Genomic DNA, 26378 nt, shown 5'->3' with positions numbered 1-26378 from the left:
ACCGCAGCCTCGACCCGCTGGGCCCCGGCGATCCTTCCGCCTCAGCCTTCCGAGTAGTCGGAACTACAGGCGCGCGCTACCACGCCCGGCTGATTTTGTGATTTATTGTTGAGATGAGGTCTCGCTGCCCAGGCGGGTCTCGAACCCGCGGGCTCAGGCGATTCACTCACCTCAGCCTCCCAAAGGCGCGGGATGACAGGCTGAGCCACCGAGACCGGCTCGTTTTTACATTTTAAAAAAATTTGTGGAAACGACTTATGCTTCTGGATAGAATCCTTTTTTTTTTTTTTTTTGGTTGTATATATTGTAAATATCCTCTCACGTTTGTAGCTTGTACTTTCATTTTTATGGTCTTTTGAAAAATAGATATTGTCAATGTTAATGGAGTGTAAAGAAAAAAGCATTCAAATGTGATAATATAATTGTTCTATTTTAGGTAACTCCCTAAATTATAATACATTGTAACATAAAACAGACTTAGCATGTAGGAGAGGAGATATTTTCCAGAAAAAAAAAAAGAAGTCAAATTATAAAGTGATTTTTTTTTTTCTTTATTTTTGGAGAAAGACATAAAAACTTCGTTAAATTTGTACTAGTTTGAACTTTATGCTTTGACCACCAGGGGGCAGGTGATGCTAACTATTGGTTTACTGGCTGACGAACGGAGCACCGGGCAGTAGGAGTCAGAAGTGCAGAATTCCCTGAGGGCTTCTTCACACATCTTTTAGGGGAAGAGCTGTTGAATTGTCTAAAGTATAATTTTCACACCAGTTATAAAAGAAACTATGGAATTGCAATTTCCAACTATTAAAGGTTTTTGAAAGTAATTTTTGTAGCCCGTTGATTTGTCCCTTTTTATTTTTATTATAATAAGCATGATTTCAGTTAAACTGAAATCATTTAATTTACTCAAAGGAAATTGAAAATAATGGTTTTCCATGTTCTCATGTTATGTTTATAGATCAGTTTCTTAACAGTTATTTCAAGTTAAATTTCATGTATTTTCTTTAGAAGCAATCTTCAAAAGAAGCAATTGTCTTCATAGGAATACACTGAAAAAACTTTATTATATTACAGATGAACAGATACAATGTAGGATATTTTTGAAGGAGAAAGTCAAATTTAAATTTTGGAGGCACACTGCATTTATTTACAAGTGCATGTGATTCCATATTGACTCTGTTGTACACTCCTATTGTTAATAATAAACCTTAAAAGCTTTACTAGAAGTGAGAATTTCCCAGGTGCATAAACAAAGTCTTGACTCCCTCCACAATTTCTTTTCAGTGTCCAAGCAAAACCTATGACCCACTGATTAAATCCACCCGAGATTTTCCAGATGATGTGATCAGTTTCATAAAGCGGCATCCTGTCATGTACAAGTCAGTTTACCCAGTTGCAGGTGGACCAACCTTCAAACGAATCAATGTCGATTACAGACTGACACAGATAGTGGTGGATCATGTCACTGCAGAAGATGGCCAATATGATGTAATGTTTCTTGGAACAGGTGAGCTTGAACTAGATCATACTTCCTTTCGAAGGAATTTTGTATTAGACAAAGAAAGCAAACCTTCAAAAATACTTAGTGGTCAAAATGAAGATGAGTAATTATTAAAGAATACCTTGCCAATATTTCTTAAAAGTGTGTAGTAAGTGTTTTTAATTGCTAATCGTAAATATCACTCAGTTTTCTATTTGAACTTTCATAATATTTTTGTGCATTATGATGACAATATGCCTGGTATAGATTATGCTCTCAATACATATTTGTTGAATGACTTTGGATTAAAATTAAACAAGTAGAGCAAAGCAATATTTCCTTATTTCCAAACTTCACTTTTCTGTTTCCCTACAGAAATAACCTGATAAACTATCTTAAATAATCCCGTCACTTGATTTTGAGAATCACCGATGTAGGTGACTAAAGATAGCTTTCTGAAAGCATTAAGCATTGCTTTGTGAAAGTCTTTAAATAAAAATTTCTTAGAGATTTTGTTTCTTGTTAGCTATTGTGAGTTAAAATGAATTTTTGTGGACTTATTATTGGAGCCTATTTTATTTATTTTTGTCTGCCAACTCAGTAATTATAAAACGTATTAAAAGTAATTTTGCAGAAAGAAAAATTTACTTGTTTCATAAATCTCAAAATAATAATTTATATTTATCTAATAATGTCATATGAATTCTAATGACAGTAAAGCTAATATGTATCACTGAAACAAAAGCACTGCATCCTATGTGATGTAATATTTAATAGAGCAAGTTTTTCATAAAGAAATATAAATGAATGGGTTTTCAAGATATGGATAGTTTTATTGGAACAGGTATTTAGGAGTGAAAAACTATGTTGAAATAGTCATTTTTTTTATTTTTTATTTTTCTTTTTTGAGTTGGAGTCCCACTCTGTAGCCCAGTTGAAGTGCAGTAGCACCCTCATGGCTACCACAGCCTCTACCTTTTGGGCTTAGGTGATCCATGTGCCTCAGCTTTCCAAGTGGCTGGAACTACAGGCATGCACCACCATGTCCAGCTAACAGTCTTATTTTTTTTTAAGTATACAGATTTTACATAAGTTAGGTTTATTAGGTGGTATATGAGTAACACACTCAGAGGATCTTTGAACGCCAATTGTCAAACCTGATTATGTTGCAGATAACATATGTTGCAGACACTGTTCCAAGAATCAGAAAAACGAAAGATGTTCCCAAGACTAGGGATGGCTATTGAAAAGTCAAAAGTAGAAACAATTAATTTGCTACGAATTCTCATAAGTTTGACACTTCATTTGCACTGTCTGCCCAAAGCTCACTCCTGTCTTCAACTGCTCACAGCCATAAATGTCACTCAGTCACTAGGTGGTACTATCTAACTTTTCCTGAGAAAATTATAGCCTTGCTAAGTCAGATGGATTTTCTATTTTGACCTTTCAAAAATATATTTTTATTATTTTTTAAAGATCTCAGAGTTATTTTTAAACATTTAAAATATGGATACTATTTAGTACAAACAGGATCATTACTATATGTGTTACTAGACTCTGACCTCAGTGCTCAGAAGTTTAAAACCTCTGTATTGTATAAATTAATTTTAAAATGGTATTTTTTTCTTTTTCTAAAGAGTTCTTTTGATTTTCTTTGTGTACTAGCATGCTATCTCGTTGAATTGTAACATAAGATGATTTATTTAAGACTTCTTTTCAAAACGTCACTTTTCAGTTTACATGATCAACCTTGAATTTTCTTTAAGTTGAACTAAAATAATTTTAAATGGAACTTCTATTTCTAGCCCCTAATAATGATTCTGAAGATAGAATGTACTTGAAGAGGAAGCTACAATTTTTTTCAGATAGCTTTAATTATTATTATTTATTTGCGTGTCCATTTGTTAACATTATTAAAAGAACATAGGCTGGGTGAGGTGGCTCACACCTATAATCCCAACACTTTGGGAGGCAGAGGCGAGAGGATTGCCTGAGCCCAGGGGTTCAAGACCAACCTGGGCAATTTGGTGGGACCTTGTTTCTACAATAAATTAAAAAATTAGCCGGACGTGGTAGCACATGTCTGTGATTCCAGCTACATGGAAGGCTGAGATGGAAGGAAAATTTATATATATACATATAGATAGAGAAAGAGAGAGAGAGAGAGAAAGAGAGAGACATATATATGTATAGCTGCCTTTTATGGGGTAGAGGGGAGAGAGATGTTATTCTATAAGTTGCTTTAATATATTTTTACCTTTTAAATTAAGGTCCATCTCATATGTCCCACCCTTGTTATCATTTTAACCAATATTTAAATTAGAAAAATATAGTCTTCTGGTAAGAATTTACTATGAATATCCGTCTTTTAATATTCTTCTCGCCAAGAAGTTTTTTATCTAAAGCTATATTTCAGAGAGACAAAATCGTGTACATTAAGATTGACTTCTTGCATGCTTCATTTAATCTGATTTTTTTTAAGGCATTTAAGATAAATGGGAGCAATTTGAAGTTTTCTAGGAATATGCTTTCAACTAAATATTGAAATAGAAACAGCAGCATCATGGGTTATGCATTTTTTCAGACATTGGAACCATTCTAAAAGTTGTCAGCATTTCAAAGGAGAAGTGGAATTTGGAAGAGGTAGTCCTGGAGGAATTGCAGATATTCAAGGTAAGACTCAGACCAGAGTTCCAGGAGAAGAGATAGCAGTGTATTAAAACCAGTGTGCAGCTATAGGGCACACTGGTTTTAATACATCATTACTTCTCCTGGAGAAGTCTTTGAAATTAGCTCCTTATTTTTCTTTTCCTTAAGCAATGGAAAAAGTTTTATAAGCAACCAAGAAGGGGACTCACCTTCCTCTGTAGAATACTACTAAATTCAGAGCTCCTGGGATCGCCTCTCATTACTGCATTCTCTGAGCATATAGTCAGACAAATTGCCACATTAAATGAAAGCCTGGGGTCTCTTTAACTATCCAGATGCTTTTCTACTTTATAAATTTTACTTTTCAATTTTTCCCCAATTGAATTTGAGAAAACTAGAAGAGTGTATAAATCATATGTCCCTGCTTTTCTGTAAGGAAATTAAAAAAAAAAATTACTTTGCATTACAGTATGTCCTCATGTATGCTAAATTCCTCTCACCCGCCAAAAAGAGTTAGCAGTTCTAGAAGAATAGGTCTCCAGAATGGGGGCATATCTTTGACTTTTAACAGTAAGTTTGAACTGCAGCTTTTCTAATTTTTTTTTTTACAAATCCTTAATAAATTTTTATTTTAAACTATTTCCCGAAAATAACATTAGAAATAAGATTGCATTTCTTAGGAAACCTTTTCAAAAATATGCGGGTTTTTTTTAGAACATTTTTGTTGAGACAAGTTTATTAAAATGGATCGTTTCCATGTAAACATCCATTGCCTTAAAAGAGAATAAAGGCCTCCTCTGTGAGGGGCTCAAGTTAATTAACATGCTGAGTTCCACAGGATCCTGTTTGCATTGTGATGATAATGGTGGTCAAGGAGTTAACAAGAACAAGACCTGCTATCTGGTGTCTACCAAAACAAAATCTTGGGTGGTTCCTAGGGAAAAGACAGGATGTCAAATATACGTGTGAACCCAGAAGCCAAAAATACAGCCCCTGGAACACACATAGCATGTAGAACAAGTCTCATTCGATGACTTTAGTCAGTAGTAAGATAAATTTCTTGGATTCTGCTGTTAAGATTAAGTAATGACTATTTTTAAAATCTTATTTTTCTTGTTTTAAAAAAAGCTTAATTGAGGTATTGAAAAAAAGCTACACATCTATCACAGATGTAATTTGATGAGTTTGACCATGCTTTTAAAATTCATAACAAAAAACATTACTGAGTAGAATTTTCTCACTTAAAACTTTTATATTTCTCTTAAATATTTGACATTTGCTACTGTTTATGATTAGTAAATATTAATGCTAAATGAATAAGTAGTAGATAGGTGGAATTGTTTTAAATATCCTACCCTTTTTAATTTGGTAGCTTTTGTGTCCATGATTCTGATTTTATCTTGTATGCATAGAGCCATATTTTCTATAAGTAAAACTAGTCCTTGTTCATACTATGAAATCGTGTGCATCAGTTTTGTGTAGTGTTCCATAAAGAACATGGCCATCCACAAGGAGCACTATAACTTTTCAGAGATCTGCTACTTAAACAAGTTTTGAACCACTGATCTAAGTAAGAGCAGAAAGAGGTAATAAATAATCATGGAGATGTTCTTGTCAGCACTAATATGAATTATATGGAAGCAGTTAAGATAAGCAGATTTAGAAGAACACTTGTGAATAACTGGGAACAATTTTCAATGCAGAGTATTTTCTTATATATTTAGGTAGTTTTTCTTTAAGAAGATATTTAATATAACTATTTTGTAATCATTTCTGTTAAGGCAGAATCACTGCATACTAGAAAAAAATAGAAAACAATAAGATCCTTTTCTCCCCTATGTAACAGGGACTTGACTTTTAATTCGGTGATCTTTGGCATAAAATAAAAACGACATACTGGTTAATACTAAAGCCTGATAAGGATTATCTTTATTGACATTTAACTTCTATTTTCAGCACCCATCGATCATCTTGAACATGGAGCTGTCTCTGAAGCAGGTACTTTCTAAAATATGTGTACAAATTAGCCATGAAAGAACAGGTTGCTTGAATCGAAGTTTATTTGAAGAAAAATCCATTGCATTTGGAAGTTAAACTGTAAATAATGTAAACAGTTTTACATTATTTCTCTTGTAATTCATAAGCGGCCATTGTTTCTTCCTTGCCTTGGGAGAAATGGAAACAGAATTTCATTAACTGAACAATATATTCTTCCCTTCCTTTGGCTTTACAAACTGAGCTCACTTTCCAAGTCCCATGTGGATGTTGTTCTGTCAAGGCCATGAGAAATTCATGTGGTATATCAGCCCTAACCATAAGAATGGGTTTTTAATCTGAGAGTACAGGAATTAGAATATGGGCTGTGACAGCCCAACAGTCAACCTTTAATTTACCACTTAATAGAAAACTCTCAATTTCCTTGACAATTTTCCTTAGAAAAACGATAACCTCAGTTTGTTGGGAGTTTAAAACACAGAGTGGGCACATAACTGTGAAGTAAATTGTAGCTGATTGTCATCATGATAATAATCTGTAATGTGATTTCATAGTTCTCTGAGATGATATTTCACATCCCAATTGACAAGAGTTCAGACTGGCATTATCATGTCTGTTTGTACCCCCAAGATTCAACATTAAGGTGTTGCTAAAATTGTCTTAGTCTAGTAAGCCTCTATGGCAGAGTGATTATTAGGGAAAAGTGTAAATTGGTTTCTTCTTCAGGTCTTTTTTATTAATTTGTTCCTTCATTCAACATTTATTTCTTGAAGGCCTGTTACTGTACTGAGAGGATACAGAAATGAATAAGGGACAGAGCTATTACCTTCCAGAAGCTCATAACTGAGCTGAGAGACAGAGGAGTATGCTAACTATGCTGAGTAATAATGGAAGTATATTTGAAAGCGACAGAGGAGAGAAAGTAGCCCGCAAGGGAGTCAGAAGGAGTAGGGAAGAGAGCTAAGAGAAGAGACATATAGTCTGAGCCATGAAAGATGTTGTAGTTAAATGGATAAATAAAAGGAGGATGGAATGGAGAAGCATATGCCAAGTAAAGAAAGAGAGAAGCTTTGTAAAGTTGTGAAGGGTGACAGATCATAGCTTGTTCTGTGTGTACAATCAGAGCAAGGGGCATAAGTGTCTTGCGGGAAGAAGGCTAGAGCTGAATCTGGAGTAAGACACAACAAGAAATGGCACATCCTTATAGGTCCCCCTAAGAAAGTTAGCTATGTATCTTAAAGACTATGAAATCCCAGGCAGTTCCAGTGGTGTGTTCCTGTTGTAGTCCCAGCTACACAGGAGGCTGAGGAGGGAGGGTAGCTTGAGGCTAGCCTGGGAAACATAGTGAGATCCCGTCTCAAATAAAGAAAAAAAGGCAATGAAAACCATTAAAGATTTTAAGCAGGAGGGTATCATGATAAGATTTTCTTTTTAGAAAAGATCAGTCTGGAATGGTGGTGTGGAAATTAATTGGGTTCTGGAGTAGAGGTGGGGGTTACTGAAAAACAAGACTGCAGCCAGCAGAAGTACTTAGGACACTTACACGTAATCCAGGAAAGAAATGATAAGGGCAGAAACAAAAGCCCTCAGCGGGTGGAGAGAAAGAGAGGAGGAAATAGATTAGAAAACTCTGCATGAGAAAATGGAAATAATGTGGTGACAGATTGAATGTGAGAGAAAAAAGATTCAAAGACAACTCCCAGATTTCTGTCTGGGGTGACTGGGTGAGTAATGGTGCCTCTCACCATGGTAGGGCAGGAACAGTAGATTTAGGGAAGTCATGAAGTTCCTGTTTATGTTGATTTCAACATGCTTCTGAGACTTTACACCATAAAAATGGTAAAAAAAAAAAAAAAAGTGAGAATAGAAAAGAGGGAAGCCCTACATTTTATTCAAAGAAAGTAATTACAAAAGAGACAAATGTATTAGTCAGAAATAAAGAGGGATAACAGGAGAAACTGGAGAGAGTTTCAAGGAATATAGTCACTGCTACCAAACATTAATTTAAGTAAAACAAATACTAGACAATGTTCATAGCTTTTAGTAACTAAGAAGTCTTAACTAATAGTTTAATAGGTGATAGAGATATAAGACAGATTTCTGTAAGTTGAGTACATATATGTACTTTGCCAATGTAGTTTTCTTAACCCGGTTTTCCTTCATTTTAAGCTTGGCATGGTCCACAGGGGTTGATCAGGAGTTCTGTTAAGGCACAGATTATGGCCTGTTCACTTGTATCATCCCTTCCCCTCCACCACCACTACCATAGACACTCAGACAAGCAAACGAATACATAACAAGAGTTGTGCATTCATTTCAAAATGTAATTTTATTTGCTGGGTTTTTTATCTTGCAGTCTTTCATTTGTGATGTGACATTCCTCAAGCCTGCTTAATAGTTTCGTTAGAAAGATGCCAAATACTTTCCCTCTCATCTATAACCCATGTTCTTTTAGGGATCAGTACTTCATTAACAAGTGAAATGGTTAATTAAAACCAGAAGAAATTTTATACATTTCTTTTCAGCCATCTCACATATAAGGAGCCATGGCAGGGGAGACCATCAGTTTTGCCTGGAGCATCTGTGCTTGACATAATCTACCAAAGTATATTTTCTACTATTAAGAAAGAATTTGACATCTTAATTCCTGTCTAGCAGCTGGTTTTTGACCTTCTGAAATTACTGCCAAGCTTACGCTTGCTCTGTAGAATGTTGTCCATTTCAGTATCAATATCTTCAAACCACTGTTCCACCAGGGTTATAATTGATTGACTTATTTGATTCTTCATTATGTTTCTGTATACATGTTTACAATGGACAGAACACCCAAGAGAACAGATTTAGATGTAGCATGTGGTATTCAAGAAGAGGAAGTTCTTAAGACTAGTCTGAAAGATGCTTCTAATTCATTTGTTTTGCCTGATTTGCAGCAACAATTGTACATTGGTTCACGAGATGGATTGGTTCAGCTCTCCTTGCACAGATGTGATACTTATGGGAAAGCTTGTGCAGACTGTTGCCTTGCCAGAGACCCCTACTGTGCCTGGGATGGAAATGCATGCTCTCGATATGCACCTACTTCAAAAAGGTAATAATGAATAATTATGAAGGATTCCTTTCTACAGGATGAATCTCTCATATGCGTATTTTGCCTTACAGAAGGCATATTTTTCTCTAGGTAAATCTTAGCAAATTTATTTTTAAGTCTTTTCTTTAAAAAAATTATGATAACGGGCACATATTATTATCATTACCACATGTATACTTTTCTTTTTGAAACTTTACTGACTTGTCAAATTTCAAATTCTAGGGAATCACAGATTGAATGTATAGCTCAACAACAAATAGTGCTTAAAGTTAGGAAACATATTTTATATTCCCCAATATCTCTGAATTAAATTTAAGTGGGTATATATGATTAATAGAAGTTAAAGGTAAAAAATTGCCACTATTTTGTTGACGTTTTTGGCAAAGAATATGCTTATCACAGCGAATCTTTGGAGAATGCTTTTCTGGAAGCTAAAAAACAAGAATGCTCATTAGATGGTAATAAACTTTCAGTTTGACGAATTAACCCTGTTCCTTAAGAAGCCAAGATTTAAAAACATTCTTGACCTTATGTACCGTTTACCATCATAATTTCTTCTCCTTGTATTTCCCAAGACTATCTCTGATCTTTCAGACATGCCAACTGTGATAATTTTCCTTATCTAGCACAGTGTGCTTGTGAGTCAAAAGATGTGCACGATGGATAAATCTTGTATGGAGTTGGTATCAACTCAGCACTACCCTTAAGAAGCACCCTAGACTTTACAGAAAGTTTACTGTTACTTCTCTGATCTCTGAAGTGGCAAAATAAAATAGCCCAAGCAAATGAAAAATACTGTAAGAATGTAAGACATGCTTAATTTAGATGCAGCAGACTTTTTTTCCTTTTTAATATGATAGTTACTATTTTTTTCTTAAGGAAAATACATGACATAATGCAAAAACCACTATTTATTATTATCACAATTACTAGAAAAACAATATGAGTTACACATCAGCAGATAGAAATAACAGTTAGCCATTCATACCATATCAAATTTGTAATTCTGTTTCAAGCGACAGTATTTAATTTGTTGCTTAATGAAATCTATGTAATAATGAATCGTTATGTGATAAAGTGTTTTGCTACCCACTAACTAAAGCTGCCCACTTCCCTACCAACTATATTTGAAGCTATATTTACCTTCCCAACATTGACTGAAAAGGGGGTAAAAATAGCTATCCTCATTTTAGTCATTTAAAACTTGGATTATATTTCTATTCTACTTGTTCTGTTGAATAATCTGTCAAAAATAAGAGAAAAAGAAAATAATAGCAGTTAAGAAAAATTCGGATAATCTCAATGACTAAACAGGATTTGTTCTATTAAGGCTCTATTACTAATAGTATTTGGATTAATAGTGGATCGATTGGAATATTGACCTGTACTTAAATTGAGTGGTAAGGCCAGCATAGTTCTGCATTGGCCACTGTTATTCGTGTTAGATATAGTCTTTCTGTATTCTGATTATCATGCTTGAAGTTCTAATCAGCTTAATCCTCTTTCTGTAGGCGAGCTAGACGCCAAGATGTAAAGTATGGGGACCCTATCACCCAGTGCTGGGACATAGAAGATAGTAAGTACATGTTTGATATGCTTTTTCTGTCATTTAAAATGCTAAGCCTAGTCTTTTTATTATATAACTTAAAATATCTATTACATAGGAAGATTTCATTTTGTGTAATGTTTATATTCTGGAAAAGCAACGGGAAATTTTATAAATCAACCCCCATCTACATGCCTAATTGAATAATCATTTCTTATATCATTATTCATTTCATACCTCTTTTAAAGTTCCTGTATTGTAGCTTTTGTTTCTTTTTTACTGCCTTATCTATTCTTGTAAAGTTTGCTATTACAGATAAAGCAGGATATAACAGAAAACATTTGGACATTTAGAGTAAACTCAAAGAGACCTCCCAGAAAGTCAATAAAAGAGAACGTACTTCTTAGAAAGAAGTTTAAGGTAGAATTATAATGTATTTACATTCACTTATTAATTCATATATTCTTTCAATCAGTAAATATTTATTAAATGTTTTCCATGTGCACATAATTGCCCTGGGTATACTATGAGACAGATAAACTCTTTAGAGAGCTTTGTGACTCTTTAGGGAGGTGTCATAAGGCACAATCAGTAAGATGGGAGTTGAGAGAAAAAGTTGATATGGTATTGGTCAGAAAGAAAAAAGTAGGATAGAAGATCTTTGTAAGTCTGAGTAGGAGGGAAGAATGTGGGGAATAAAGAGGAGGTCTGGTGAGTGAATATGAAAACAGAGAAGAAAATTATAAAAATATATTTTCCAGGGCTTTAGTTACACTCCACTTTCAAACTTGGCTTTAACATAGAAAATATATGCACATACAAACACACCAAACACACACACACAAGCACGAAACTGGTGGAAGAAAAGTATATTTCTTTATAATCTTGTTAGCAACCACCCCACCAGTGATGCTAAATAACCCACATTTCATAGTCTATAACTGGTGGTCCAGTAGTATTTTCTTGATTTAAAAACAAAAGTTGTTTTTAACTCATTTAATTCTTCTAAAAAATAAGCCCGATTCAGACTAGTGAATTTGGTTTCTCATTCCAATGTATAGGTGACTGACATGTCCGGTGTTTTATTTAGCAATCATTACTAAATAAATTGTAAACAATTTGTATACAATTCTTTACATGCACATATGCGATTTATCAGGGACAGTCATAGGTATTGAGGATATACCAAGAAACAAAAAAGAAAGCCATCTGAATTAATGGAATTTATATTCAAGTGTGCGTTAGGGAAGTGAGCAGACAATAAACATAAAGCAAGTGAAATAAATGCTATGTCAGATGATGACAAATGTTATGAAGAAAGTGATACAAAACACAGTTGCTGCCTGAGGCACTCACAATTATTGTCTCCACCTTACCATATCCCATTCTTGCTATAACCCATTGCACACAGTCTTTTCCAATCATCATCATCATCATTCTACCCAGTCTATTTTTGTCAGGGTCACCAGCAATTTCCTTCTTGCCAAATTCAATGGCCAATTTTCAGTTCTCATTTTCAATTACTCCCTCTTTCTTGAAACCCTCTCTTCTCTTGACCTCCTTGCAGTAGTGTGCTGAAGCTGGTTTATGTGGCCTCATTGAGTTGGTTGCTTATTGTTTTGGAAATTTGTAAACTGATTTTAAACCATTGGTAGCTTGAGTCAGACACCCAGAAAATCAACAAGCACTGCAGTCAGGTTTTTTGCTGTTTGGGATTTTTTTTCCAGAGAAGTGGTGTCCCAGCACACCTATGCTTCCATGGAACCACATCTTTCTGGTTTAGTTCGTAGCTTGCCGGCTGTGCCTTCCAAGTATTCTTTTTTTTTTCTTTTGAATCAGTGTCTCACTCTATCACCTAGGTTAGAGTACAGTGTCAAGATCATGGTCTCACTGCAACCTTGACCTCCTAGGCTTTGGCAGTACTTCCACCTCTGCATCCCAAGTAGCTAGGACTAGGTATGCACCATTTGGCTAGTTTGAAGTCTCACTATGTTGCCCTGGATGATTTCAAATTCCTGAGCTCAAGCAAATCTCCTGCCTTGGCCTGCCAAAGGCAGGGATTACAGGCATGAGCCACCGTGCCCAGCCTCCAAGTGTTCTTAACTTGTCATTTCACCTTTTAAATATTGGAGTGTTCTAAGCCACTTTTCCATTCTTTGTCTACTCTATGTCTAATATTGTTCATTTCAATATCTTCAGAAGCTATTAGACTTCCATATTTATAGTCTACCTCTGAACTCCCCTTTATGTGCCAGACATGATGCTTGAATGCCTACTCAAGAACTCTACTTGAATCCTTAACTCACACCTCACACATATCTAAGAATGGATTCTTGAGATTTTCTTCAAAATCTATTTGCTTTGTCGACGTTCCCACATTAGTAAATAGCACCGCTATCCCTCCATTGTGTAGATCAAAAAGCAACTAGGAGTCATCTTTATATTATTTTATTTCACACTCTATGACCACCTTCTCAATAAGTCCTTCTGGCTCATGGCCAAACTCTACTTCTCCTCACTTCTAGAGGTACAAACCTAATTAAAGCCATAGTAGCTCTTCAGTAGCTGCTTCACTGGCCTCCCTGCCTCCCTACTTGTACACCTTCTATCTATACTCTGCTTAGCCAGTCATCTTTTACAAAACCTTCAGTTTAGAGTATGCCATTCCCTTACTCAAAATCTTTCACTAGCTTCTTAGAACAATTAGTGGGAAATCCATGGCTCCTTAATCTGGTCCCTAGTGTATTCTCTGAGCCTCTCTCACATCACTGTTGCAAGATTCACTCACTGGCTTTCCCTTTTTCCAAAGCACCCATCTGGTTACTGCCTTAGGTAGGTTAGCATTTGTTGTCCTCTGTCCTGAGGAACTCTTCTTTTCAGCTGGTCACACAGCTCCATCTTCACAGCAATTAATTCTACGTTTAAATGCTAATTCATCAGAAAGATCTTTCCTGATCACCCTATCTGAAATACCTTTCTGTCTTTCATATTCCCTTATCTCTTGCATTTATTTTGTAGCAGATATTAGCAGATACTATATTCCTTCTTTATTCATTTACTTGGTTACTTTGTATCTGTTACTGGAATGTAAGTTTTTTAAGGGCCCGGAAGTTACTGTCATAGTCACCCTAGCATTTAAAACAATGCCAGTGTATTAGGCACATAATAATATTTGGATAACAGAGAAATAGCAGGAGAGCTATTCAGACGGATAGCATCTGAGCCATGTCTTCAGGAGAAAGTTAAATTTTACAAAGTAGATAAAGTAGCCATAACTAAAATCAGAAAGACCTCACATAGATTGGATTAAGTTTGTGACAGTTATTATGTTATTATTTCTATGAAGTTTTTGTTTACCTTATTGATGATAAGGAGCTATTTCATATTTCTCAGAAAAGTTGTTTTGTTTTGTTTTGGTTTTTTTGAGTCGGAGTCTTACTCGGTCGCCCAGACTGGAGTGCAGTGGCCGCTCCCGGCCACGGTAGCCTCAACCTGCTGGGCTCCGGCAATCCTTCCGCCTCAGCCTTCCAAGTAACTGGAACTACAGGCGCGCGCTACCACGCCCGGCTAATTTTTTGATTTATTTGTAGAGATGAGGTCTCACCAAGTTGCCCAGGCAGGTCTCGAACCCACAGGCTCAGGCAATCCACTCACCTCAGCCTCCCAAGGCGCAGGATTACAGGCTGAGCCACTGAGCCCAGCTTAAAAGTTGTTTTTTAAAATAAAAGTAACTGACATCTGTATAGATAACTGATTGGAATGGGAGAGACTGGAGGCAGATAAATACTTGTGGAACTTAAAATAGAGATGATGAAAATATTTACCTACTAAATGACTTGTTTTGAATACTTCATAAGTATGTGTTATACACTATTACTAGGTAATCAAGTCTTGAATAATTGGTAGATATGTTGTTTTGCTTTCTTCCTTCTTTTCTTTCTTTGTTCATTGCTTAGCTAAATGTTGTCACTCTGCATGACTGTTAGTGATGTTAAATCAGCAATTCATGTAGATGAGCTGTTGAACAAAGTGCTAATTTTGCACTTCAATGATATATCATATATTTATCACAAAGAAATAATCCAGGTATTCTACTATGAAAAAAATGTCATTGAAATCTGAAAGATTAAAATACCCTCTTCCATATTCTCTTACTTGTAATACGGACATTTTCAAACTGTTTCAAAACACTATTGTAGGCAACTTCTACATATGTAAAAATTAGGAATACCATATGTTTGCCCTAATAAGCAGGAGCTAGGCGTTGTATGCACATGGGCACAAAGATGGGAACAATAGACATTGGGGCCTCCTAAAGGAGGAGGGAGGGCAAAGGGCTGAAAACGGTACCATGTCCACCACCTGGGTGATATTCCTATGTAATATTCCTATGTAACATGCAATATTCCTATGTAATAAACCTGCACATGTACCCTATAGATCAAAATAGGAAAAAAAAAATGTCATAGTAGAATAAAACAAATTGAGTATATCATATCTAAAATGCATAGGACTGAAAGTGTCTTGGATATCAGAAATTTTCAGATTTGGGATGGGGCGCAAGACTGAATTTAAATATTCTTTATATTTTACTTACAACTTATACAAGTAGCCTGAAGTTAATTTTATACAATATTTTAAACAATTTTGTGTATAGCACCAAGTTTGTGTACATTGAACCACCAGAAAGCAAAGATGTCATTATATCAGCCACCTTCATGGACAGTCCACAGTTGTTTGACCTCACCATCATTCTTAACTCTGAATTTATATGCTATCAGTAAGCAATCATTTTCTTATACTTATTCTCATATAAACTTCGTGTTGTGCCTTTGCACTTTGACTGTAACCCATCATGTAGGGTCAAGAGTGGAATTTTTCACTTGTGGTATCATGTCTGTGCTCAAAATGTTTTAGATTTTGACGTAGTTTGGATTTCAGATTTTTGGATTAGGGATTGCTATATGTATGTATTATAACATATCACACACACATAGCATGCATGTATATGTACTTTTTAAATTTAAAACATAGGAAAATTTAAAACTCAGAAGCAAAAAAACATTATTGGGAGCAACAATAAATTCATTTTCAGTCTAACTGATGTGAAGACGACTATGTTACAGAGTCATTATTTTTACTGATTTGCAAAAGGATTTCAAACAATGAGCTCATTGTTTCATTTTCCAGTTGATTTCACTAATTTATCTTTTACTAAACTGATCAATTCTGTGCTTGAATTAGTCTAATTGAATTTCTCCTAAGCCCTTGTTCTGTAAACTAACATCAATCTGCATCCTCCCTGCTTTGTTGACGATCAACCTTTCTCAGAAAAACAGTACCTGTTAATAGAAGATGACGCATATCTTTCTTTTCCATGATGAGCACCAGTGATCTTTTTGTGCATTAGGAATTTATTAAATGTGAAAATCACAGATGTAATCTGTTGAATTGGTAGAGATATTTGATACATTACAGGTTTTAAATGGAATCCACACATTTTGAAGTTTAGATGAGGTTAATTTATAATGGTGAGCGCATGCTTGGCTTAATCCTTGGTGGTAAAACACAAATAAGTTCAAAAGAAGTATCTTGAGAAGAAGACTAACTAATATATGTGCATTTGTGCCATTTGCTGATAATTTTGTGTGCTTGGGTTTAGGATTCACTTGGTCCCTTAAGCTTTACTATGATTGATATCTGAAGTGCTAAGTAGGCCCATCTGTAAAATTGAGATATCTGAGTATATGATGAAGAAGTACATGTTTGGGCCAGGTTGAGTAGCCGTCATTTTTTATTTGATCAAATTTGAGCTACACATCTCAGATCACACATGGGACACAGCCTTTGGCTACTTTAGGTAGAATGTATTTCAGATGGTGCATTGATTTATGAGAATAAGGTGTCTGAAACAATGTTCCTTTAGCATCCCATTACGTATCTCACAGTAAATGTATGCTGAGTTAAAGAATTTTTCTTTATAAAAGAGAAGATAGTTTGGAGATAATACAGACAAGGTCCAGATTCTGAGTAGGAGAGTATTCTGGCTTATTACCATTATTATAGAATTTTGTCAAATATAGACTACTGTGTTTACTTTTCTGATGTCACAATTTCTTAATGTTATCTGATCAATTCTGCGACCAGTTCACAATGGAATTTCTCTTTATAAATGAAGTAAATTGCTCCTAAGAACTATCTACAAAATTGTTTATATTTATACAAACAAAAAGTGTTAAATTACTAAAAGATGCAAAAAGTTTATTCAGCTCAGAAAAAAATGTCAATGTATAAAGTAAGATCTTGTGAATTGTTTCTAAAAAAATCATTTGCAAATGGCTAATATACTGATAAGAGGCTAAAAATTGTAATACAAGTGTAGAGTTTTAAAAAGCAATCTATTGGATAATATTTGTCCCAGGTAACAATATTTTAACATGAATTTCCTTTCTTTTTAATAATGTGTATGATTCTTTCCCCATGGCATCTGTTCTAAATCAGTCTATTTTCCCATTGCTTTTAAAATCAGGTCAAGGTTAATCTCTTGTTCCATGTTTGCTTTCCAGGCATTAGTCATGAAACTGCTGATGAAAAGGTGATTTTTGGCATTGAATTTAACTCAACCTTTCTGGAATGTATACCTAAATCCCAGCAAGCAACTATTAAGTGGTATATTCAGCGGTCAGGAGATGAACATCGAGAAGAGGTGAGTTATTGTCATCAAAGAATGCTCATCTTGAGAGAAATAGTGTAAAACTTGTGCGGTGTTCAACTTTCAGTGCCATGTGGTGTTCTTGTCGCTACTTGATAGAAAGAGAAATACAGTTTATGCTCTTAACACCAAAAGTAACAATATATTTAAGATAAGAATAAGCCAATTTAATACAAATGTATTAATTAAATTATTTAAAAGTAGACTGAATTTTTCAAAGAAATTTACATGATTATTTTCAACTTTCCATTTACCATGGATTGTCTATATTTTAGGACAATATGCTGACTAAATAAAATAATACAGTATTTTTTTCCACAGTAGCATAATGACTAAATTTTAACTCATTGTATTTAATTTAGACCATGAAATGAAACATGTAGAGTTTGTAGTAAACAGAAGTATCTATTTTTATCGTATCATATAAGCAAATTAGGTAAGTATCTGGACATGTATACCTTTTCACATTTATGTATTAAAATTAAATCAACAGAGGGAAAATAAATATGGATACTCTTCTTTTCTGACTTTTTTCTTGTTTGCTTTCCTAACACATACATGTGATTGAAACATATCATTCAGTTTTGTGAGATAGCTTGCATATATTACTGAATTTGATGAGATGAGTTTGGATAGTTTGAGAAATCTTACATTATTATTATTTGATTGCCATGAAACAAGGGTTAATGGCAGATTTTTTTTTTATTATAGTGCCAAAGAGAAACCTGTGATGCTCAGACTAGAGTTCTAAAACTCCAATATTAAACTAAAGACACTATAATAAAGAATGGAATAAACACAGGATTCAGAACTAAATGTCTTGAGTTGAAACATGTTCCTCATACCTTTGGTAATATCAATGTACCCCTGTGGGTCAGAATTTTCTAAAGTTATCTAAATAAATTCAAAAGTTACTATGAAAATGAAATGAGAAAACACATATGAGAGTGTAGAATTTCAAAAAAGAGCCTCTTACAACTATAAATATGCATGTAAAATTACAAATACTCTATTAGTAAGGATGCGTGGAGCAGGAAATAAGAAATAATACTGATTATGTTTGGAAAATACTGGTTCTGCCTTTGACTTGACTGCAGAGGATTCATGAGCAGATTTTAACTTCTCTAGCACTTAGTTTCTCTGTCATATAAGTAAGTGGATCAAATTTCTCTAAAATACCAGACTTGTTCACAACTCTATAAACATTTAAAACAGTAAATGTAATTAAAAGTCAAACATTAGGGGCAACCCTGATTGGGACACCCTCCCCCTTGGGAACTCTTCTGTCTTAATAACCTGCTTTCTCAACCCCCCCACCCCCAAAGCAAAACATTAGTATAGAGTAGTGGGTCTCAACCTCAGGTAATTTTGCTTCCAGAGTGCCTACATTTGGCAATGTCTGGAGACATTTTCGAGCATTACAGCTGAGTGGGTGGATGTCTGAGTGGGTGCTTTTGGCATATAGTGAATAAAAGTCCTGAGATGAGACTGAGTATCCTATACTGTCCTTCACAATAAAAAACCATCTGGCCTCAACTATCAATACTACTGAGGTTGAGAAACCTTAGAGTAAAATATCAAATTTTATCATAATACATCGATTTAGAAATATAGTTCCACTGTCAAAATGTTGACTCTTTACATACTTAATACCAAAGAAATCATTCCATGTGTTTTAAGTCAGATTTCTCCAAAAACTAGATTCTTTGACATTACTGACTTCTATACAAATATCCTAAGATTAAAATAAGTATTCACAGTGAATATTTATTTGAAGGGTCTCATTTTTATCAATATATATTGAAATATGTGATATAGATGTGATTATTTCATATGAAAATACAAGACATTTGCTTCTTATCCAAGAAATATTGAATGTTATCTGAAATTTTTTTTTTTTTTTTTTTTTTGAGTTGGAGTCTCACTCTGTCGCCCAGACTGGAGTGCAGTGGCCGCTCCCGGCCACCGCAGCCTCGGCCTGCTGGGCTCCAGCTATCCTTCCGCCTCAGCCTTCCGAGTAGCCGGAATTACAGGCATGCGCCACCACACCCAGCTGATTTTTTGATTTATTGTAGAGTGAGGTCTCGCTGCCCAGGCGGGTCTCGAACCCGCGGGCTCAGGCAATTCACTCACCTCAGCCTCCCAAAGGCGCGGGATTACAGGCTGAGCCACCGAGCCCGGCTTATCTGAAATTTTTAACATGCAGACTTTTTAGTTGCATTGCAATATCTTAATTTGAGATGTTATAAACCCGTATTTTTAATGTCATAACTAATAAAATTTGTTGATTACTTTTCAGTTAAAATATACTTCTTTATTATTTGATTTTTTTTTTCATGGCAAACTAAATCTGACTTTTTAAAAAATGTGATACTCTGGGTTCATCTCGCAGCTACAGACACCTACATTTCCCTGTAGTTGTTTGTTTGCACTCACAACTTTCATTTTCCTGAAAGTGCTGTACATTAATGTACCTTTAAACAGTGTATTATATATTCATTATGGTGCCATGCTCCATGAATTTCAATGGAGCAGAAATAGTGTATTTATTGAATTTTACTTAAAAGTATCTTAGCTGTAATATTTCAGTTGGTATTTTCATTTGTCTTTGTAAATTGATAGTTTCACATTGTCCAGGGTAGGCATTATTGCTTCCTGAGCTGAGGAAAGGACCGATATCCAGATTATATTTGAAGAATTTTTCCCAGCAGGGTGCCTTCTACATCTTAACCATAAGGTCATAGTTTGGAATCTTTCCTCCAGTGAAAGAAAAGCCTGAGGGAGGGACCCTAATCTCCTGTGGCACAGAGGCTGTCACCAGGTTATTCTCTGCCAGGAGGAGAACATTTCCTTACTGAACTGTTTCACAGTTGGGTGCTGTTGGGGAGGTCATGAGTCAGTTATCTGCTGATTTCCTTATAAAACTGTTCTTAAAATTGATGGTGTTTATGCTGTAACTAACGAGTTCATCAGCAGTCCCCAGGCTTCTGTTGAACTTTTGGGATCAGAATGAATAAACAAGGCTGTATCATATTTTCTCTGTGCATTTGACTAATATTTTTAAAACATCTTCAAATATTTGCGTTTTTCCATTTGTAGGTCTTTATTTCATCTTTGTTCTTTTTATCATGAGAGCCATATCAATGGCTTTAAAATTACAGTAGCACATAAAGAAGAACTATGAGGCCACTCAGTATAGATAAGCACAAGTAATTTTTTGATATCTATTCCAGCCTTTGTTCATAACCACTGCACTGTGAGAATTTTCCATTATCATTCCATGCTGATACCATGTTTTTCCTGTCTCCCAACCACCCCACCCCGATGGCACAGTTATCCATGGTTATTCCATGCTTTATTTAAATAGTTCATATTCCCTCTTTAAAAAAAAAAAGTCATGAACTTTCTTGTGTCTAAATCTTCTTTACATTTCTAACTATTTTCTTAGGATAAATTCTTTTTTTGTTTTTTGTTTTTTTTTGAGTTGGAGTCTCACTCTGTCGCCCAGTCTGGAGAGCAGTGGCCACTCCCGGCCACTGCAGCCTCGACCTGGTGGGCTCCAGCGATCCTTCTGCTTCAGCCTTCCAAGTAGCTGGAACTACAGGCGCACGCTACCACACCCGGCTAATTTTTGATTTATTGTAGAGATGAGGTCTCACCAAGTTGCCCAGGCGGGTCTCGAACCCGCAGGCTCAGGCAATCCACTCACCTCAGCCTCCCAAAGCATGGGATTACAGGCTGAGCCACCGAACCCGGCTAGGATAAATTCTTAGAAGTAAAATAAGTGAGTTAAAGACATTGATCATTTTTATGGCTGTTAATAAATAGCTGCATATTGTTAATTTCCCATCAAAATCACCATATTACTGTCTACTATGTACTCTAGAAGTAAAATTGTACATTACAATTTAATACCATCTTTACTGTCTTCATCTGAAAAAATATATTGCATTAATATCTATTTATTTGAAATTGGCGGATGTGAGCTTACCTTCTCATGTTTCTTGGTGGTTCACTTCATTTTTATTTGATGAATTGTCTTGCCTGTCATTTGCCTTATTATCATATTCATTTACAATTACTTTAAAGCCTTTTATACGTTATAGATATTATATACATATTGATAGTAACTTTATTTTGTTTTCTATTTTTTGATTTTTTGTTTCTAACATTTCCTTACTTGTCTACCAAAGTTTTGTATTTTATATAGGCAAATCTATTGATTTACAACTCTATGATTTCTCACCTGTTATGCCTAAAGACTGTTTCCTCAATGAAACAGCAAATATTTATGTTTCTAGATTTTATTTTTACATTTATGCTTTACATCTCATGTTTACATTTACTCAAAGGTATTAATTAATCAAGTATTTATGTATAATTGAATTTTTTCTTTTAAATAATGAGTCTTTTGCTCCAGCACTGTTTCAGTAAGTTTCCTTTTTTTCTAGTATTTGTCTAAAATATTAATTATTGGTTTTGTGGCACGTTAATAAACGCATCGTGTATAGTGCCACGTAAATATATTCTGAGAGCTTTAAAAACTTACAAAGGATACCAAAAAAATGTATGCCCATTTTAAGAAAGAAAAAAAAACTGTATTAAAATTAAAAGATGAATATAAGTTACATTTGACTTCTGAAATTATAAGCGGTGCTCAAAGTGGTTACCATCAGCGTTCAGACACTTCTGATTATGGTGAACTAAAAGTAATACATAGATAACATCTCTTAAAATGTGTACTTTTTTTGGCATCCCCGGTATATACAATTTATTTCATTCCAGTTCTTTTTCCTTTCTCCCAAATTAAATAAGAGAACTTTTTAGTGCTTTATTCTAAATACAGACAATGTTGGCAACAATTTTACAGACATTTGTTTTTCACACTAGGAGCTTTCTTTGTTTTTTTAATCCCAATTTCCCTCTGGTCATATCTTCTATTTGTTGAAGAAAAGAGATATTCTTTAAGCCCTAGCCTCTTACAAGACACGTGCAAAGCTTTAACTATGAAAGAACTGACAGGTGAATTATCTGTAAAGGAAGTGCCATTAGGCTGCTATTATCAGAGATAAAGTCCCGAGACCTTTACCTGCTACTTAGTACCTAAATGTCCTTTGTCCCGCGGATGTTACTCTTCTCTTTTTAAATGCGTTGCCCTTTACTGAAGATCTACATTTAATAATGCCAAATACATTATCCTTGTTCACATTTGGCAAATGGAGAATTGACCCAGTTCAACCATGGTTTTGATTTGTAAGGTTGAGCAGTTTTTACTTATCACTTCTAGAGTGGAGAAAATTCCAAGAGCAGTTTAAGTCAGTGGCCAGAGATTACATTATCTCTTTGTAGAGGAGCTGAATTTTCTAAATTGACTGTGCTGACATTTCACTGTTGAGATACAGTCTGCATAATGCACCCTATTTCAGCACAGAATGAAAGCATTACATAGAATAAGTATGTAAAGTAGGCAAATGTTAATCAACTATTTAATTTCTGAATCACAGATTTTTAGCTCTAAATTTCAAAAATCTTGTGAAAACATATCTATTCAACATGTCTTTTATTAGAGCTGCCATTTTATTAAAGGCAAATTATGGAAATTTTAGCAAGAAAAGCTCAGTTAAATGATCTAATAGATATTAGGTAAATACAGAACATCTAAAATTTTGTATCTGTAGGTCAAAAAAAACCAAAGAACAAACCAAGCATTCCACGGAAGAAAAAAAGGTGAAAGATCATGACCGAGTAATGAAATGCCAGGTGGTTATAAAATTCTGAGTCCTGAGGGGATAGAACTAGAGGGGGAAGGAGGGAAGGGAATCAGACCTCAGAGTAAAGCAACATAAACAGGATACAAAAAGATAATCGCAAAAATAATGAAGTGTTACAAAATATGTGTGAAATCAAAGTCATAATTTCTTCCTGTTAGACGATTAAAGAGAACAATAAAAAATACTGAGTCAGAGCTGTGACACTCTGACAATCTCTAAAAGCCACATTAAGTGCAGTTTAAACATTAGAGGAATGCCAGTTATCTAAAGGAAATCTAGAACTGAACTGGGACTGAAGATATCCACTTTGATTGTCATGCTAATAACCTCAGGCCATTTTCTATTATGAGAATTACAGTAATAAAGGCCTTAGAATATTGCCTCCCAAGCAACATAGCAGTAGTCCATAATGTTGCTAATAATACTTCACACTTTAACCTTCAAAGAGCTTTGCTTTTAATCCCCCAAACACACCATATGCTGTGCCACCAACTTGATAGATGGAAGACCAATCAGGGAAGATAAATGAGTCATCATAGGAAGCAGAGCAGATAGAAACCAGAATCTCAGTTACGAAGCTAGCATTTTGAGCTCTAAGATTTATTTAATTTTTTAAAAATAATTTTTACGGTGAAATTATTTAAAGAAAAAATATATGTAGTGTGTTAAATTTGAGACTGCCATTTCTGTCTAAGATTGGCTATTTAGAAATCTCTCAATTCAAATTCACATTTATTTTAGGTATGAGACTTATGGTTTCTGAGAATGTAAATTAATTCATAATTCAAAAAGTTGGTTTATATTACAATAGCATTTCAAAATGTCTGGGCTTTTAGAATAAATTCATAAGAAAAACAATAGTACACGTTCAACTTACCAAATGGGTAAAGTCAGAGAAACAAACAAACAAAACTCTAATGGTGTGGATTCTGCGCAGAGCAAAGGCAGGCCTGGGGACCATTCAGCCTCATTAACCAGGGATCTGAGCTGTGACCTGCCTTTGGCCTCCAATGGTACCCCGCCAGCTGCACTTCTCTGGCACAGAGGGTGGTTTGCCATATACTTGTTAGTTAACTGGGCTGGTAGCCAGAGATGTTTCTTTTCCTTTTCTCAGATTTCCAGAATTGGAGGGAGTTTCTCCTACATATTTTTCACATAAAGATGCAGAGTCTAATCCACCCACTGTGAATAAATTTAATTTAGCTGTCTCTATGCCTCCTTGATTTCCATCAGCTAAAAGTCTACATCACAGGGGCAGATGTGTAAACTGGGAAATCTTCCAGACTCCTTTGTTGTTGTTGTTATTCCACTTAATGCCAAGCCACTCAACAATACTCCACATTAGGCAGGGCTCTTGTGTGTGTAAACATGCCTCTAGTTTTACTGAAGATAGGTTCACTGTTCACACCAGATTATGGGCCAGGCATGCTTAATGTTAGAATTGTCTTTCGGTAATATTGTTTCAAAGGCTAAAGAGCATCACATTTCAGGGGAAAGTTCTTTGTGTTCATTTTATTTTCTCACACTAGAAATCACATTACCATGTTATAATACACCAAGGTATGGCAAATATTTCCACAAATGACATAGTCTAAAGTATCACATATACACACAGTGTCAAAATTCAATCCATAGTAAAAAGGGAAATTCAGCTTTCAGTGTTGCTAACCTTCTGACTAGGGTCCTACTCTCAATTACAGCTCTGACATCCAAAAGACTATATCCATGCCTCTCCACTTGACTTTAAGAAGTCACCATTCACAGCTTCCATATGCCAATCAGATCATTTATTTAGAGATATCTAGAAAACAGTAAATTCCTTTTGCAATCATTATTCTATTCTGCATTAGAGGCAGTAGATATACTGAGGCTTTCTACACAATGACTATTAATGTTACATACTTGCTCTGAGATAGAGATACCAATTTGTGATCTTAGTACACTAATTTATGTCTGAAATCTCATATTGATAATTTCCAGTTTACTTTATTACTTTTCATAACTTTTCATTCCTGTCTGTACACCAGGAGAAAAAGCTATCTGTATTCCAATGGTTCAGTTAGACTTAACAAGATATGATTTGGGGTCTATTACTTTAGTTGAATTTTTTTCACCCTCTTCAACTATGGCTGACAATATTATGCTTGATGACAGAGGGACAGGGAATATATCTTTTAGGTTCATCTAGGTAAAACTATGTAGCCTGTTTTCATTTGCTCCTAGTCCCCTCTGTTTTTAATTTATTACCTACGTTTTTCTAATTCTGCAGTTGAAACCTGATGAAAGGATCATCAGAACGGAATATGGGCTACTGATTCGAAGTTTGCAGAAGAAAGACTCTGGGATGTATTACTGCAAAGCACAGGAGCACACTTTCATCCACACCATAGTGAAGCTGACTTTGAATGTCATTGAGAATGAACAGATGGAAAATACCCAGAGGGCAGAGCATGAGGAGGGGCAGGTCAAGGATCTATTGGCTGAGTCACGGTTGAGATACAAAGACTACATCCAAATCCTAAGCAGCCCTAACTTCAGCCTCGACCAGTACTGCGAACAGATGTGGCACAGGGAGAAGCGGAGACAGCGAAACAAGGGCGGCCCAAAGTGGAAGCACATGCAGGAAATGAAGAAGAAACGAAATCGAAGACATCACAGAGAACTGGATGAGCTTCCTAGAGCTGTAGCCACGTAGTTTTCTCGTTAATTTAAAGAAAAGAATTCTTTACTTGCAAAAACACTGTCTTCTGTTTTGTACATCCCTTATATTCATTCATAAATGCTTTCCATGGATTGTTGGTGAGGCACAAGAACAATAGACTGAATAGGACAATATGTGGTCATTATGGAACAGTAAGGGCAAATAATTCATCTGAACCAGTTTTCCAGGAACAAGACTTGTACCTGCAAAGTAATTACCCTCAAAATAGAGGCTCTACATTTGTAAATGTTTTATGTTTTGAGTTTTGAATTTATTGTCCTGTAAATAATTGATCTAAGCAAGCATCAGGTTTGATATTTTATTAAGGTGCTTTATTCTCTTGCATGCCCGTAAGATAGATCATTCCACTCTGAAACTGGCTACCTTAGTAGTAGGGAATTGGAGAGAAGACACAAATTAAGACAGCTCACAT

At 35.1% G+C, this 26378-nt stretch overlaps 1 protein-coding gene across 1 annotated transcript in view; it reads left to right on the top strand.

The window, feature by feature from the left end:
- SEMA3D (semaphorin 3D) overlaps window positions 1–25967 on the top strand; it is a 137450-nt gene extending 111483 nt beyond the window's left edge. The window contains exons 11-17 of the mRNA XM_008051671.2: window positions 1288–1510; window positions 4068–4156; window positions 6089–6130; window positions 9058–9215; window positions 10727–10791; window positions 17328–17467; window positions 25514–25967. Coding sequence (XP_008049862.1) covers window positions 1288–1510; window positions 4068–4156; window positions 6089–6130; window positions 9058–9215; window positions 10727–10791; window positions 17328–17467; window positions 25514–25939 — 1143 coding nt within the window. The 3' untranslated portion in view covers window positions 25940–25967. The remainder of the gene's footprint in view (window positions 1–1287; window positions 1511–4067; window positions 4157–6088; window positions 6131–9057; window positions 9216–10726; window positions 10792–17327; window positions 17468–25513) is intronic.
- The last annotated feature ends 411 nt before the right edge of the window (window positions 25968–26378 follow it).

Source organism: Carlito syrichta, unplaced genomic scaffold (genome assembly GCF_000164805.1).
Source record: "Carlito syrichta isolate Samal-C Ts95f unplaced genomic scaffold, Tarsius_syrichta-2.0.1 Scaffold219838, whole genome shotgun sequence".
Classification (NCBI taxonomy): domain Eukaryota; kingdom Metazoa; phylum Chordata; class Mammalia; order Primates; family Tarsiidae; genus Carlito; species Carlito syrichta.
Note: the sequence above shows the minus strand (reverse complement) of the source record. Positions and strands in the feature narration are given on the sequence as shown.